The following is a 16,626-nucleotide window of genomic DNA, read 5'->3' as shown; positions in this document are numbered from 1 at the left end:
CCCCCTTGCAGGGGCAGCGACACGGGTTCGCAAGCGGGCGGGCGAGCGGGCACTTGTTGGCGCCCCGCAGGAGCGCAGCGGGTTGAGCCCCCCTTGCCCGGGGCATTGTTCAGGGCCCCGCCCCGCCCCCAGGTGGGCGGAGGGGGCGGCGCTGCGCTGGCGCCGGGCTACCCCCCAGCCTCCACTGTGGCGCCTCGCGCCGGGCGAGGACCCCCCCGCCCCTGCCTCCCCGCCCACCCCAGAGCCGCGCGCATGATGGCGGCGGCGGCGGCCGTGAGCGCGAGCAGCGCCGCAAGCAGCAGCAGCGACACGTCCAGCACGGGCGAGGAGGAGCGGATGCGGCGCCTCTTCCAGACCTGCGACGGCGACGGCGACGGCTACATCAGCAGGTCGGCGGCGCGCGCGGCCGGGACCGGGGCCGCGGGGTCCTCCCCGGCCCTCCCCCTCCCCCTCCCCCTGAGGTGCCGCTCAACTTTCGGGCAAGTTTCTCGGGCAGCGGTGGCTGTCCCCGGGCACCCGCCGCCCCCAGCTCCGCTCCGGCACTCCTGGCCGGGCGTGTGCCTGTGCGTGCGCATCGTGTGTGCGAGTGTGTACGTCGTCCTGGGGCGTCTATGCGTGCACGTGTGCATCATCCTGGGGCGAGTGTGAGCGTCCACGTGTGCATCATCCTGGGGCGAGTGTGAGCGTGCATGTGTGCAGCATTCTAGGTTATGTATGTATGCGTGTACAGATTGTGTATGCGTGCATGTGTGCATCGTGCTGGGGTGAGTGCATGTGTGCATCGTGCTGGGGCGAGTGTATGTGTGCATCATGTTGGGGTGAGTGTGTGTGTGCGCATCGTCCTAGGGCATGTATGAGTGTGTGTGTGCATTGTGCTGGTGTGTGTGTGCACAGGTGCTAGTGTGTGTGGTCCTGGGGCATGTGTGTGCACGAATCTGCATCGTGCTTGGGGAGGGGGGTGTACATTGTGCCGAGACCCCTGTGTATCATCCCGGGGGGGTATGCTCGAGTGTGTGCTCATTGTAGTGGTGCATGTGTGTGCATGTATCATCTGAGGTTGGGTGTGTTGTGCATGCGTGTGTCTGAGTATGCATCGTGCCGAGGAGTGTGCATTGCACAGCACTGGCACATGCATGTGCATGCATCGTGCTGGAGTCCAGGCATGTGTGTGTGGGTTGCTCTGGGGATGGACAGGTGCGTGTGCAAAGTGCAGCGGAGGAGAGGAGGCTCCGGCCCTTCCTTGTCTCCAGAGAATGGGACCAGGCCCTGGCTCCAGGCACGGGCAGCCCCAAGCTTGCATGGCTCGGTCTGGAGGACAGTGTCTGCTGGGCATGGAGCTTCCTGCCTGCTCCTTCAGGGGACCAGGGAGTAGCTGCGGGTGCCCGCCCTGGAGCCCTCATATACAGGAGGTGCAGGCACAGCTGCTGCCTGGGGGCAGCCCAGTTCTTACAGCTGGCAGCAACTTTGTTTCAGCAGCAGATGACCCAGGCCCTACTGATTTTCACCCCCCTTCCATCACATCCACGAGGCCCCCCAGCACCCGGCCTGTGCCGTCAGATCCTGTCCTGTTCAGGCTAAGGCAGGAGAAGATCAGCCCAAAATAAGCTGTTCAAAGGAAAGGGGTCCCATGGGCCATGGCACCACAGCGGCTGCACCCTTAGAAAGCAGGGCTGGATGGGGCCTTGCGAGGGCACCTAGTTCAGCCTCCTGTTCAAGTCAGGAGCTGCCCTGAGGGAGCCGGTCCAGCAGAGTGCCTTGAAAACTTCCAAGGATGCAGCCTCTATGATTTCTCTAGGTAGCTGGTTCCAGTGCTTGAGCACCGGGGCAGCCAGAAAGTTCCTCCTAATCTCCAACCTGAATTTCCCCTGCTGAGGCTTGAAGCCATTGCTCCTAGTCTTGCCTCCTACAGCCACAGAGAAAAGCCCATCTCCATCCTCTCTTTAATCAATGTAGATATTTGAAGGCATCAAATCCCCCCTCAATCTTCTCTAGGCTAACTAACCCTTGTTCTTTCAGCTTTTCCTCACCAGCATGAGCAACGGGCTTCATGCTGCCATGGGTGTTGCATGCATCTGACCCCATTCCCTTCACCCCACCTTCTCCATGTACCTCATGCCTGGGTGCCCCAGCATCACCCCCAGCTCCTAAGGCCATTGGCTTCCCCAGGACTGTGCCATGCCATGCTGCACCATACTGCCCCCCTTGCACAAGGGCATGGGCAGGGGCAAGGAGGGAGGGGGAGCCTGGAGGCCCCCGATCCCACAAGATTGCTGCACATGGCCTGCAGGCTCCCAGTTTAGCCTTAGCCCTGTTCTAAGACAATACTTCCATTGGTCTGCCAGTGCATGCATTTTTGGTTGATAAGGGGCTTTCGATAAATGTGATACTTGTATTAGACCAGCTAAATAGTTGGAAAAATACTTCTTTGCAAGCTTTTGGGTACAGACACCTTCCTTGTCTTTTTGGTTGTCTTTCATTATACCGTCCCTGCAATGGTGTGGATCTGTAGTTGGATTCCTGTATTCGCCCAAGATCAGGCTCTAGACTGGGGTGTGTGATGTTAAACTTTTCTGGGTAAGGTTGGGTTTTAATTGCATCTTCTAGAGCAACAAGTTGAAAAGAAGTAACCTACTACTCAATGTTTATATGCCTGTAGTAAATGGTAATATTTTAAATGGGAGAGGGTTGGTGGTGGGTGGGTTTCTGTAAAGGCTACTTGACTTTGTAACATTAAAAACTAAGAGGGGATTTTCTGAGGCCCTGGGAATTCACAGCTCCAAATGAATTCAGTGGGAACTGCAGGTTCACTACACTTCTGAAGAATGGGATCTAAGTGAGGGAAGGTTGTCAGTGTTGCATAGTTTGACACTGGAGAATGTGAGTCTGCACAGAGGCCTTGAGAGCTCTGATATCCACTTCAGTCCTTTTGAAATGAGGGTGCCTTCAAGGGGCTCAAACACTGCGATTCAGTAAAAACTGGAACTTTTATATATACAGGCTAGTTTTAAAGGGATCAGTTGTTTTGTTGTTGTGTTTTCCCTAATGGACAGACCTTGGGTTTTTGGATTGTTTTTTTTTAACCAAAGGGATAGTTTGTCAGTAGTGGCCATCAGTTGGAAACTCTAAGAATATACACCTTCATACAACTGTATAAAGATGACATTTCCCCTTTAATTTGTATAAACTATTGATAAAAATTCTTGTCTGAAACCCTCAGCTGCTTGTTTACTATATATTTTGCCTGATCTTGGTATGCTTTCTGATCTGTACTTGTGGTTTTTTATTAGTTTTTTCTGCTGACTGTGCAAATTGAAATGGGTTTAATAATGTAGTTAGTGTGCGTGAAACTTGCTCATAGTATTTATGTAGACAGGGTAGAGGACACTACTACCAAAGCACATTGTTGTATTTTAAATTATTTTTTCCTGCATGCACTTTATTGATGCTTGCAATTTGTGCATTGTGTGTTACCATGATGGCCTGTTCTAATTCTCACTTGAGCTATCCTGGAAAAGCTATGACTCCATGATCTGGTCTAGGAGTTGCAACAAAATGATGCAACTCCTGAAAAAGTGGTTAAAGTTCAAGAAAGAGGTATTGTATCTTCTCTTAAACTTTTTAGGAGAAGGTGATGAATCTTTTACAAGACATTTTTGCCATCATATAGAACCATCTGTGGGGAGGAGGCGTTGTTTTTGTCATCTGTTACATTTTGATCTTGGGTGGGGTATAGAATCTATACTGCACTGATTTTTTCCTTGGCTACTGATCTTGGAAATTGAGTGCATCCCTCTCTTTGTGCTGCTTACTCTGATTTTTTTTCTCTGTAACACACTTTATGACAAACTGTATACAGGACTAGACTTGCCCAGCTGTTCTCAGATATTTTCATAATGTGAGCCATTTTAGTAGAGAGATTGTCTGATAGTGAATAAGAAAATACCTATTTTACAGTATCTTGTGACAAGTAGAATAATTCCTTGCATTGAAAAGTATAGGTGTGTGTTTGGACATGTAAGTACATCTTCTAATATAAACATTAGTTTCCAAAAAAGAAAAAAAAAACACACAATTTACTTCTACTTTTCATTTAATCTCATTCTCCGGTGCAGGCTCTTACTCTTGCTATTTCTTTTTCATTCTGTCCAAGCACTTGAACTTTTTCCATCTACTCTTTGGGAGATGCTACTCAGGTTTCTAGTTCTCTTGGCTTGCCTCCCTGGACTTCCCTTTGGTCCCAGCAGGTATTCTCTGTCCAAGAGGCAGCTAAGGTGATTCCTTCATGTTTATAGTTCCTTTTACAGGCCCACAGATGCAGCTTTGCTCTAAGAAGCCTGTATAAGTAGCTGGAAACAAAGAGAAGCCAGCACCATATAACCAGCCAACACTTTTTGTGCGCTACCAGCAGATTTTTTGTGGGTCATGTGTGGTCAGACTTGTGTTAACCTTTCTTTATTTGAACATCTTATCTTTTGAGAAATTTAAATGCATTCGGTGTAATAGAGATTGGATCCTCCCTTCCCCCCATTTTGCAGCCGTTTTCTGGTAAAACAGTTTAAAATATACATACCATTTATTTTCTGCTTGGAGCACTGTACTTTTAGTTCAGTGGTTCTCAACCTTTTTAGATGCAAGTCATTCCTTGTTTGGCTACAGGCACCTCTCCATTTGTTTTCTGCATTGAGCAGTACCGCATTTCAAAAACTAATTTATTTATTACAGTGCTTACTTTCTTGCAGAAGAGCCAGGCAGCGGGGGAAGGTCTGAGATTGCACTGACCTTCTCCCAGCAGAGGCACCCTTCAAAAGATCTCAACCCTGGTTGAGAATCACTGATTTAGTCTTTCATTTGCTACCTTAATGCCCCAGTAGACTGTTCCTAAGGTTACTTGTTCATTGTAGCACCCCTTTTAAATTGTAGCGGTCGGGTGGGAAAAGAAATCTGTATTTTTGTAGTAAAGGAAGCATTTTCCCATTGTGCACATTTTATTTAGTATAAATCACCTGGGGAGACGAGCTATTTGCATATGTAATTAAGTTATATGGAGTCTCAGCTGTGGAAACTCTTTGTTGTGCACTAAACTGTAAACCTATTTAAATAATAGCTGGGAACTAGAGGCACATATGGAGAGAAAGGGCACCTCCTGAGAGAATCATGAATTTTTGCTCTCTGAATAGATGAGGTGACATTCTGAAATGATAAAGGCATAATTGTTAAGTACGTACTGGTGATGACTGTAAGAAAGAAATTGAAAAGCAGGAGAGAATTTTAGATGTGCATCTCCCTGATGAGTTAAATTTTTCAGCAGCCTGGATGCTTTTTCACTTTAAGTGGCAGTGTTTAGCAAATCGAAAATTATAAAGCAGTGCTGTAACTTCAGTTCAACCAGTGCATATCAAAATGCCCCTGCTTCTGTTGTAGTCATTTGTCTGCTGTTTCAATGTCTGACAAGTGCTTAGCTTCCTTTAGAGAGCTGAGCAATAGTAGTAAGTCACTTTGCAAATGCGGTTTGCACATGACAGCCAGTTTTCAGGACCAGTCCCAGATGTTTTCCTGATAGCCTTCATTGAGAGCAGGATTCAGTTTTCACAGGTTTTCATCTGAAGACTTCACTTTTGTACTGTTAGCTAGGTTGTTTTTTTATTAAAAAGGAGCTGTTAATTGAAAAATATGTAATAGTTTATTTCATTTTGGCTTTGTTTATTTTTGAGACACTTGGAAAAAAATACATATCAGATGCCATCGTTAATTAAATATCTATTCAGCGACACAGAGTCAAATTACTGGTGAAGACACCTGCTGTCTTTTGTTTCTTTTATAAGGTCAACATATGTGGCCCTGGTGACTAAATGAGGAAAGGGAGAACATGGTTCAGTTTTCACAGGTGGTGGAGTAGATTGATGTCTTCTTTTGAAACTTGCTTGCCATGTAGCTTTGTTATGGCTAGAACCTACTAATGTTCCATTTAAACTCATAATGAGTTTCACAGCACTGTAATTGTTACTAAATGCTTTACCAGATACTTCTATCGAATAAATTCATGCCATAAATATCTGTTTCCTGGTGTGTGCTCCAGCAGATATAACTTCACTTTAACCCCCCCAGATAAACATAGCTTACTGAGTTGACAGCAGTAGAAAAATGAATGTTAATGGTTCATGTTACAAAATATGTGCTGGTTTTATAATTTTAATATTACTATTTTTATTTTAATATTAATGTTTAATTTTAATTTTAAATTTAAATTGTTTTAAATTTTAATATTAACGTTTTAAATATGGCTAAGAAATATTCTTTAGGATTAGGAAAAAGTGAGGAAAAATGAGCACTGAAAGCACAGGGAAAACTTTAATTTTTATATTCAGAATGGCACAGTAAAATTAGATTCTGGAGAGGTTATTCACAGATTTCTTTATGAATTCACTGATATTCTTTATGAATTCACTGATATTATGCCATTATTCATCATTTGTTAAACTGCAAAACCGTGGTAAACTTGGGTGATTTAGAAAACCTGCTGATTTGGTAACAAGTTAGTACAGCCTATTAAAAACACATGCTGAAAGATTGCTTCCTTTGCCGGTCACACTCAGAAAGAGTTGCCTTAGGAAACTTGTCTGACTTGTCACGTTACATGAATGAAGTTACTGGTATATAGCCCTGAGACTATGCACGCATTATGTAATTGCAGACTGACATTTCCATGTTTAACAGGCTACAGTAGTCCTGCTCCTCCAGCTTGTTTTGCCCTCTGAGAGTCCTGTGGGATTTGTGAGCTGTGCAGAGTCTGTGGCTATTTAAAAAATAAATCCTAGTTCAGAAGGACTTGATGAAATTTTTAGGAAAAAATACTTTATCTTAAAATCTGTGTCCTAATATTCTGTGGTTTACCAAAGCTTTAGGTACATATTTATGACCTTAATTATAGCGGTGATAATATTTTTAATTATGGAATAAAACATTTTGTGTAAAAATGTGAATGCATTGAAGTCTATGGGAATTTTATAATTGATGTCAGCGAAACCAGGTTTTATTTTTTTAATGTTCTTTGCTCCACTGTCTAAAAGAAATGAGTAAACCTGGCTTGAAACAATGCACTAGATGTTTGTTGGCTGGAAGACCAAACCTGCTTATCTGAAGTAGATGTGAAATTTGAGTGCGTGTAAGGGATCGAACGATATCAAAAAACACAGCCTTGTACTCACTACTGTGGGAAAGGATTAATGCTGGGCTTTCTGCTACAGCGTTGATTCTAAGGCATGGCTGTCCAACATCTGGGTGGTGGAGGGCTGCATACCCTGTGGGTTGCAGCCCCAGGTTGCATCCTGCACAGACCACATACTGCAGGGGGGGGCATCTGGGTCTCCCCCTCTGTTGTGCAGGCAGCCCACTCCCTCTGTTCATCGCATGCAGCCTGGCTCTGTGCCTGCCTCCCCATCTGTGCGTAGAGCCCTGGGCAGACCTGCCTCTGGTCCCCTCTCAACATGCTGCTCTGTCCCAGGAGTAGGATAGGAAGCCTAAGCTGGAAGACAGGGGCAGCCCAAAGCTCTCACTAGCTGTAGCAGCTGGAGGAATGGGAGGAGCAGTGGCCAGGAGGGAGCCCACGGGCCATATATTAACCCAGCATGTTAACTTCCAGTTGAACAGCCCTGTTCTAAGGGACTCCGTTGTTTAATAACCCAGCCAGTTGGTACTGTCAAACTTGATTTTCCTCTAGTTGGTGAAAGGAATAGGAAGGTGTTTCCCTAGTTTAAAACCTCCAGTTCTTTGTGAATGGGAAAGATGTCCATCACTGTACTTCTGAGTCCTTGGAGCCATTGTCTGTGACTGCCATTGACAGTTTTGTCTAATCTCCATCAGCAGGGAAATTTTTTAACACGTGTTCATGGGGCCCTGCCGGTGGGAACAGCTTGGAGCAAAGAGTCAGTTTCTGGATGAATTCTGGCTGGTCATGGGGCCTCTCTCTAATTCTGCCACCTTACATTTCATCCTCAGCCATTTTCTCTATTTCAGCTCAGTTGATTATCCTTTGACATTCAACCTGGAGTATCATTTCTGTTCTGGTGACAAAATTTCCAGTTTTTGCCTGTTTTGGCCCTTGCTTTACTTTATAGCTAAGATCACACATTACATTTATCCCGGGACCGGTTGTACTTGTATTTGTCCTGGAATAGAAAAGTCATGGGACTGGCATGTGCACACATCCGCCTCCCAGTTGGAGGTTTAGTGAGCAGCTGAATTGTCTGCCACTTCTGTGTCATTGAGTTAATGGTACAGTCCTGGGACAACCAGCCACTCTGAAATGCTTTGTGATGTCCAAGGTCAAAATGTTAGCACGTCTCATCCTGTGAACTTCTTTAGGGTTTGGCCAGGGACAGTGGTCATGGATAGCTAAACAACTGCATTTTATCTCGGGAGAAAATAGTTTCTCCCAGGACAAATGTGACATATGCTTGTAGCCTATGAGAGACTGAGTTTCCACAGATTGTTTCTCTTTCCATAATTTTACTTCCATAACTGAAATTCTACTTGGTAAGTACCATAAAATACACATCTGTCACCCTCTCAAGAAGTGTATCCAACATTTTATAAATGGGGATGTGGGAGCAGTGATCGTTGCTGTGAGGTGGCTGCAAGTCCCACACCCAGCCCCCTCCCCACCCTACTCCTGCCAACTCTGGTGGGCAGACTGCACCACAGGAGCAGGAGTCAGGGACTTTAAGTCCCCAAAGTAGAGAAGTTTCCAAAGCTTATAGGAATTGCACATAAAGCCAGGGTGTGCAGTCCCCCCACCCTTTCCCCTCCCTGCCCAGAGGCACATTTCCTCCATACCCCTTCTCCCCCTCTGCTGCTGCCACTGTCTCCATTGTCCTAAGGGTGAGGAGAGCTCCTGTCCTGCTCTAGCCAAGCCTGGCAGGGGCTGAGTTCAGACCAGGACAGCACCAGGTGGGTGGGTTCCCCCTCCCTGTGCTTGCTCTTGTCCTGGCAGGGGACCAGGAACTCACCCACCCACTGCTGCAGCACAGCCCCTGCTAGCCCAGCTGGAGTGGGATAGGCGCTCCCCTTGCCCTCAGGATAACACTCAGGCAGTAGCAGGAAGAGGAAGGGAGAGGGCAAGTTATTTTCTTCAGGGACTTCTGGGGGGTGGTCCCTGGCTAAGCTCTTACTGCGTGGTCAGAAAGCAGGGGGTACAGCTATGCCACTGCATCCCCTCTGAATTTGCTCGTGCCCTCATCTTTTCCATGCATATTTTACATTCACTAATACTGTGAGAAAACCCTAAAGCTCTCTGGCTCTTGTGTTTTTGCTAGTTAGTCTTGATAGTTTCCCTGGGATGGCTTTTTTTTTTTGTTTGTTTAATATTGCCTCCACACTTCTGTTTCTTAATCCTATTTACTTCTATTCATCTTCTCTCAGCTTCACTGCAATAATTCCTTTTATGCTTTTTCACATTCCTGATCTCTTTGCTTCTGTTGTTTATATTTGGTGGTCCTTTTGACCCCTACTGTTTTCCACGGGGTTTTTTTGGAGTAGAATATAGGGAGCATGAAGATGAATTGTTCCTTTCTTCATCTTATAACTGAAACAGTAAAATGTGTGTGTTTTGTGTTGTTATATAGTATATATGGTTGTTGAAATGTGCCTCAAATATTCTGCTCGAGACATGAGCAGAAATGCCTGTTAAAGCACAGAACTACAACCTGGTAAAAACATAATCTGGTAAATTAATTTCTGTAAGTTCTTGTGGACTTTGTCCAGGGGTAGATTTGGCAGTTGGGATGTATCTATTTCAAGTGCATGAGATTCAGATTTGTGCTCCATCTATTAGAATAGTACACCGAGTTGATACCCAATTATAGTTCTTGGCAGATCATTAATTAGCCCATGTGTTGTTTATAGCCCCTGGAAAAATGCATAAGTATTTATTTATTACTGTAGTCTGGATTGCTTGGTGCTCTTCATGTGCATTTCTATATTAATGAGTCTGAAATTGATCTACCTATAGGAGAGTCAATTTCATAAAGAAACTTCTGTGGGTAAATGAAGTAGTCATGAAATTTAAAACTCAGAACTCTTTTGTTTAGAATAGTTTTAATGAACTGCTGGGGTTTTTCCTCTAATTCTAAAAATTGGAGAACTTTCAAATAAAATAATTGTCAGAGTATTTTAAAAAGATAATTCTTATGTTGGACCTAAAATATTTCATTCTTTGATGACAAAGAAGAGCCAAGATCCGAACTGATTCTGTTGCTCTGTTTAAGTTAACACAAAATTTTACCCAGGGGGAATTTCTTGCTTGCGTGCTCAGTTACTAGCGATGTCCTGTGAAAAGTTGAGGCTTCTGTTTTATAACAGAACACAGAAAAGGATTAGAATTTAATAGAACGAGTAGAAGTACCGCTTGTTCTTTTTAAATATGATCTCTTTATTTTTTTTTTAATAAAGAAAACCCTTTGAGAAAATTAGATTTTTTAAATTTATTTATTAGAAGTGAAGCAGCACGGGGTCCTAGGGGTGGCCGTGAACTCCCCTAGCGCACCTTACCGTGCCAATGTGATATTAAAAGCACCCTGACACCTCGCCTGCCACGTCTTTGATGTCAACAGTGTTGAAGGGAGGCTGCCCTTAGTCCTCTTTGACATGGTGCTCTGATGCATCTCAGTCTTTGTTCTATTTTGAGTGATTCGGTGCACCCCAGCCTTATGGGCTACATGTGGCTCCAACCACGCCTGTACCATGCCCCAAGCCTCACAGATGTACCAGACATTGTTTGGTCGATTTCACTCTCCTGCGCCTCACCGGTGCATCTGGCTTGCCTCACAACCGTGTTCCCTGGCACTTGTCAACAATCTCCGCCCCCGCTCTGGGGCTTCTCAAAACTGCCCACACTGGGGCTTCTTGCCTTGGGGCTCAGGTGGCTGTAGCCATGCCTAGCCTCCAAATCTACTCCTCAGGTCTTAAGCCTCCTGTGGGGCTCAGGCAGCCTCAGCCTTACCTGGCCCCCAATCCTCTGCTCCCCTTCTCAGAGCTGGGGTCAGTGCACCCCTGAATGTTGTGCCCTCTCTGGCACCGGGGTCCCCACACTACAGTGGAGCCCCTATGAGGCCTCCTCCAACCCCTAACAGCCTCACCCGGTCCTCTGGTGTAACAACAACAAAAACAATAACACAAGCCCCTGGGCTATAACACAAAGCTAAACCTCATAGTTAAATGTTCTCCAAACCACACCAGAGCTCTCACCCATGTAACTAGCAGCTTATACATCCAGGCCTTTTTCTTCTTTCCCTTAGTCAGGCAATGCTCCTTCTCCCTGGCTGCTAGCAGAGAGAGAGAGAGTAGTCACAGTCTCCAGTCTGCACTTTATAGTAGTCAGCCCCTGCCCCTTCCAGTCAGCTGACTCACCAGGTGTGGGCCCTTAGCTCCTCCTGGTTGCCCCTAGCAACCAGCACCTGAGCCCATACTGCTGCTTTTCAAGTAGCAGGCACCTTAGTGCCCTGCTACAAGAAGTATCAGCTTTTGGAGAACAATAGCAGGGTCCTCAGAAGGCAGCTGAAGAAGGCAGTCTTGCATACTTTGCAAGACTGCAACCTGCACAAAAGATGAACCTTGGGTGCAAACAGAAGTGACGGTTTTCACCTGATCTTGCCCCAGTCTACAGTTGTGACCAAACAGAAGTGCATGGCTGCAGAGCACTTTAAAATGGCCCTATCCCATGAAAGTCTGAACCCTCATTGTACAAGTGTTCAGATGAACGTGCTCCAAAATTCATTCTCCAGCTTCTGTCTGTGGAGCTCCCAGCCTGTCGCTGTTTTCAGAATGCAAAGGGGAAAGGGAGTGGAGGGAGTTGGTTGGGGGGTTTTCAGCTGGTGCTGGAGGGTTGGGCTGGTATTGGAGCCCCCTTGAGGCTCCCTGTACTCCCTTTCCCTTCTCCCATTCTGGGAGCGGGGGAGTGGCCTTGCTACGGAGACTGGGCTGCAGGTTTGCAGCAAGCAACTAGAATCCCCAACTCCTGGACCCAGTAGCAAACTTTTGTTGGATCTGAGGGATTGTTGTAACTTATAGTGCCTCTGAGTTGCAATAAGGAGTTGCTCTTCTGTCTGTGCCCACTTTTGTGATGCCCACGTGACAGCTCAACTCAGGGTTCTCCAGGAAACTTGGCAGGGTTCTTCTTCATCAAAGAGAAGGAACAGAGGATCAAATATTTTAAAATAAATGTAAAAGTTGGCTGGACGTCATGCAGGGGTGCTAAAGGGAAAATCCCAAAACTTGTCTTTTTGTTCTGCAGCTTATTTAAAAAAAAAATAGTTAAAAAAATTACTAACATTAGATGAAATTCTGACCATATTGAAGTCAGTGGCAAAACTTTCATTGGCTGGTGCTAAGATTTTATTTTGTGTTTTAGTCCTCTAGTATTGCTAACAGGTAAAATGTTATAAATCTTCCAGATGACTAAACCCAAGTCCCACTTGATAGTCAATGGATAATCACTAGGCTTTAAGTTATTTGAGTGTTTTTGAATGTTTGTGTGGTAAAAGAGCCTTTTGAAATGTTTACTTATTGAAACAAAAATGGCTCCAAGGTTTCTATAGCAGACTAACGACCTGTCAGTTTTACTACACTCTGGGTGCATCTACATGAGATGCTTTACTGTGCAGCAGACTAATTTGCTGCACAGTAAAGCATCACCATCTACATGAGCGCAGTAATTAGGGCTCAGTCGATTAATTGACTACACTGCCAGATAGTCCTGTCAGATACAAGTGGTATCTGGCAGCGCAGTAAATTACTGTGCTCAAACGTACATGTAGACAGTGACATTGGGATTAGTTTACTTTGGCTCAAATTGAACTGGTTTATATTCGGTCACATTAACTGCATGTGCAGACACACCCTTTGTTTACAGAAGCAAACCAAATTAATTTTTTGGTGTGAAGTTCTTTGTCTCTAAGCAAACTATAGTAGGTTTGAACAGGAATTATATCCAGGCTTTTAGGAATGCAGTAAAGAGTTGCTGCCTGTGCCACGCCCCCATACCCCCCCCCCCGATAATAAAGTTCCTTCCTCAAGTTGTCATGTTATGTAGTGTGATTAAATTCATGTATTAGAATAAAATAAATCTTAATTATTAATAAGAACAGTGAAGTAAGCTGCCTCTTACACTGACAAAAATGGGACCTGTGTTTCACCATTTACTTGTGCAGTGTAACCACAAGTAAAGCTGTGGAGTAGAAATGACTCAGGTAGGTATGTTGTGTCTGTAACTTTAATCCCTCTTCCTCAATTTTTGACCTTTATCCGACCTATTCGTATATTTAAGTAGGTATCTTTTGCTGCTCCTACTTGTTGGATTCCTAACAGGAGATATTTGAAAAAGGCAACTGGGTCCTTTTTGTGCAAAGACTAAATGAATTCCCAGTACAGAAATTGCAAACTCTCTTGGTCTTTTGGATGAATCTTGGTTCCTTGTGTTAAGTCTATATATAAAACTCAATCCCAAACTCAAAGAGAAAGTTTGAACTATCCATCCTCTAGAATGTAATAGGTTGTGTCAAAATCTTGGTTAATAACTCTGAGACTTCAGTATATTTTGTTTTATTAAATGTACAGTTGCCTTTTTAAAACATTTGGAATGTTGTTATTTAAAATAAAATGATGCAAAATATTTCAGTATCACAAGAATGCAGCATTAGAGCAGATCTTGCACACTTGTAAAACTGTTGTAATTGAACTATTTTAATATCCTTTTACTGGATCACAGTTTTTGGTGATAATTGGGCTGACTCAAGAACTGTTATTGTTTAATTATTGTCCTCTCATTGAACAGAGGGTCTAATTGATTGGGTCAGAGAGAAAAAGAGCAGTGGAACAGTGGAACATTTATATTGACATAAGCCTATTCTATAATTTAAAATAATTCTGCCCTCTGAAATTAGCCCAGGTATACACTCGGGTCTCTCTTTATGTGAATGCTTTTTGTGCAAATTCACTTACATGCAACATCCTTATTTATACGAGAAATTCACTTTGTATGAGAAAAATCTGAACTTTTGCAAGTTGGCCAGCAGTGAGCTCGCTGCAGGCTGGCAGAGTTCCAGCCTACGGGGAGCTGGGATGAAGCAGAAGGAAAGCAGGGAGACAGGGGATGCCATGTGCATATTCAGTAGATGCACGTGGCCCCAAGTAGCCTTGAGGGCAGCTCCAGCAGGTAAGTGGGGCGGTGTGGGAAGAGGGAGATTGAGACCGCTGTAGGGAGGGATCTGGGCAGGGCTGGGGCTGCTGTCCAGCCAGGGGGAAGGGGTGGAGGCATGGACACAGTGGGCCCTGGCCCTGATCCTGGGCCCAACTTGGCTCCTCTCCACTGTGGTGCAATCACTGTGTTTTTCAGCTGCTGCTTTTGTTGATTCCTCTGAGACAACTGAGCTGATTTGTTGGCATCTACCATCTGCACTCAGCAGCTAGTCAGTCTTAAACACTGTAGGTAGTGATTAAAAAATTATTGCATTTGGTACGTATTGCAGCAGCTGAGTTAAAGACTGGAGGTTCAGGTATGGAAAATCCTTAGGGGATTGAGCCAATCAAATTTATGAGCATGTTATATTTTGTGATGGACTTAGTCACCATTGTGATTGAAATCTATCTTACTTTTTTATGGGAGGATTCTCTTGTTGTTTGAGGCTTTGCAGAAGCTTGGAAGGTGCTGGGCTGGAAATCTCAGCAGTGAAAAAAACTCCTGTTCTGTGTCTGAAAATGTGTCCACATGGATAGCATATTTTAAAGGCATACATTTTTGAGACCTTGTAAGGGTTAAATGTAGGGGGAAAGAAAAGACTTAAATCTTTGAAGTTGAAATTGAACGTGTGAATACCAAAATTACCAGGATAAAACAGCAGCCAACATTCATGTGTTTTTAGTGCTTTCCATTCTACACAAGAACTAGAGATTTCTTTTTTCCGTTTTTTAAACAAATTGGCCCCTTATGGTAACATTGACAATCTGCTGGTGAGTTCCATACCTCAATGATTGCCTCTAACTTTACACTGAAATCCCACCAAATGCACAACCTGCACGATCATGTTTAACATACCTTTGGTCAAGTGGTCCTGCTTTATGGGACATACTGCTGTTGGCGGAAATGTAGAGCTTAGTGTTCTGCAATGCTGCCGTGATAGAAATGGATTTTCCACAGCAAATTTAATTATAAATATATGGGCAGTGAAGCTTTGCTATATGCTTGATATAAACTTGACAACTACCTTCCAAGATTTCTAGCAGAAAATTGTCTGAACAAAACCACAACTTGGAATGTTTGTTTTTTGCCTCCATATTTAGCATTATGGGAACAGCTACAGTTCCCAAGGAGCTGAGGAAGTTTGATCTCTTCTCCTTTAATCCTGCTTAGTTCCTAGAGATGTTTTGAAATATTCCACAATGTTAATTCTGGAGCAGTGACAGGAGATGTAGGCTAGGTATGTACAGAGCAATGCAGTTAACAGTGTTAGATTGTTCATATCTGCATGCAGAGAAGATCTGCATGCAAAAAACAGTGTTAGAGTGCTGATGTCTGAGTGCAGAGAAGAACTGCAATCCATGCAAAGCGGGATGTCTAGTTGATGCTCTACATCAAAATGTACATTTTTCGTTTAAGTGCTGTCTAGCTTCCTTCTCTCTGGGACTTACTTCAGTCAACTACTCTACACAGAGCTTTAAAATAAAAATGATACAGTTTTTCATATAGCTTGTGTTAGAGCGTGGTAACTGGGAAAAGGAATAGGGTAGTGATATGCGGAAGGCAGACAGGGGAGAATCAAAAGGAAAGGCTAAAAAGAGCCATATGCTCTGTTTGCAATGGGAAAAATAATCAGTTTGTCAAACGGTATATTTGATATGCACAGTGAGAATTAATGTTTATTAAAACTCTGTATATTTTGAAGTATGTTTGATGGAATAATACACAGTTGAGAGAGGATATTTGAATTGGCATTTATAGAGTGCTTAATATTTTCAAATGCGTTATCCATGTATTTCTTGTACAAACATCAGGATGTCACTGAAGACTGTAATGTGACATTTTTGTTTGAGCCATTTATGTTTTAAGGTTAGGAAATATCTGCGTTTTATGCAAACTATTCTCTTCTTTTTTCTCAGTATTGGTGATCTGAGAAAAGTGACTTAATAAATAATGAGCTTGTTATCCTAAGGTTTTTAATTTCATTCCAGTGGTCTTAATATCCATACAGATTGTAAAATGAAAACTTAAGCAAATAATCTGTCACTGGAGAACACAGTTAAAAACACCTCTTTCAGACCTCTGTTCCTTTTGAATGAAACCTTGCTGAAACAATCAGTTCACTTCCTGCTGCTCACATCACTTCTTCATAGTCTCATAGGTATTAGGGGCTGGAAGGGACCTTACAGATCATTGGGTCCTATTTTTATTCATTTTTTAATGAGGTACTTACTAACAATGCTGGAAAACTAAGATTGTATGATATTGGCTTTAATGTGAGAGCTAAATTATAAAATGTCAAGCCGGTTTCATAGATTTCATAGACATCAGGGCTGGAAGGGACCTCGGGAGATCATCGAGTCCAGCCCCCTGCCCAAAGGGCAGGAAGTCAGCTGGGG

At 44.0% G+C, this 16,626-nt stretch overlaps 1 protein-coding gene across 1 annotated transcript in view; it reads left to right on the top strand.

The window, feature by feature from the left end:
- Positions 1-252: 252 nt before the first annotated feature.
- The window catches only part of MCC (mutated in colorectal cancers), a 357,260-nt gene continuing 340,886 nt past the window's right edge, over positions 253-16,626 (top strand). Inside the window, exon 1 of the mRNA XM_019532486.1 lies at positions 253-389. Coding sequence (XP_019388031.1) covers positions 253-389 — 137 coding nt within the window. The remainder of the gene's footprint in view (positions 390-16,626) is intronic.

The sequence above is a fragment of the Crocodylus porosus genome, unplaced genomic scaffold (genome assembly GCF_001723895.1).
Source record: "Crocodylus porosus isolate Cpor-Errol unplaced genomic scaffold, CroPor_comp1, whole genome shotgun sequence".
In the NCBI taxonomy this organism is placed as follows: domain Eukaryota; kingdom Metazoa; phylum Chordata; order Crocodylia; family Crocodylidae; genus Crocodylus; species Crocodylus porosus.
Note: the sequence above shows the minus strand (reverse complement) of the source record. Positions and strands in the feature narration are given on the sequence as shown.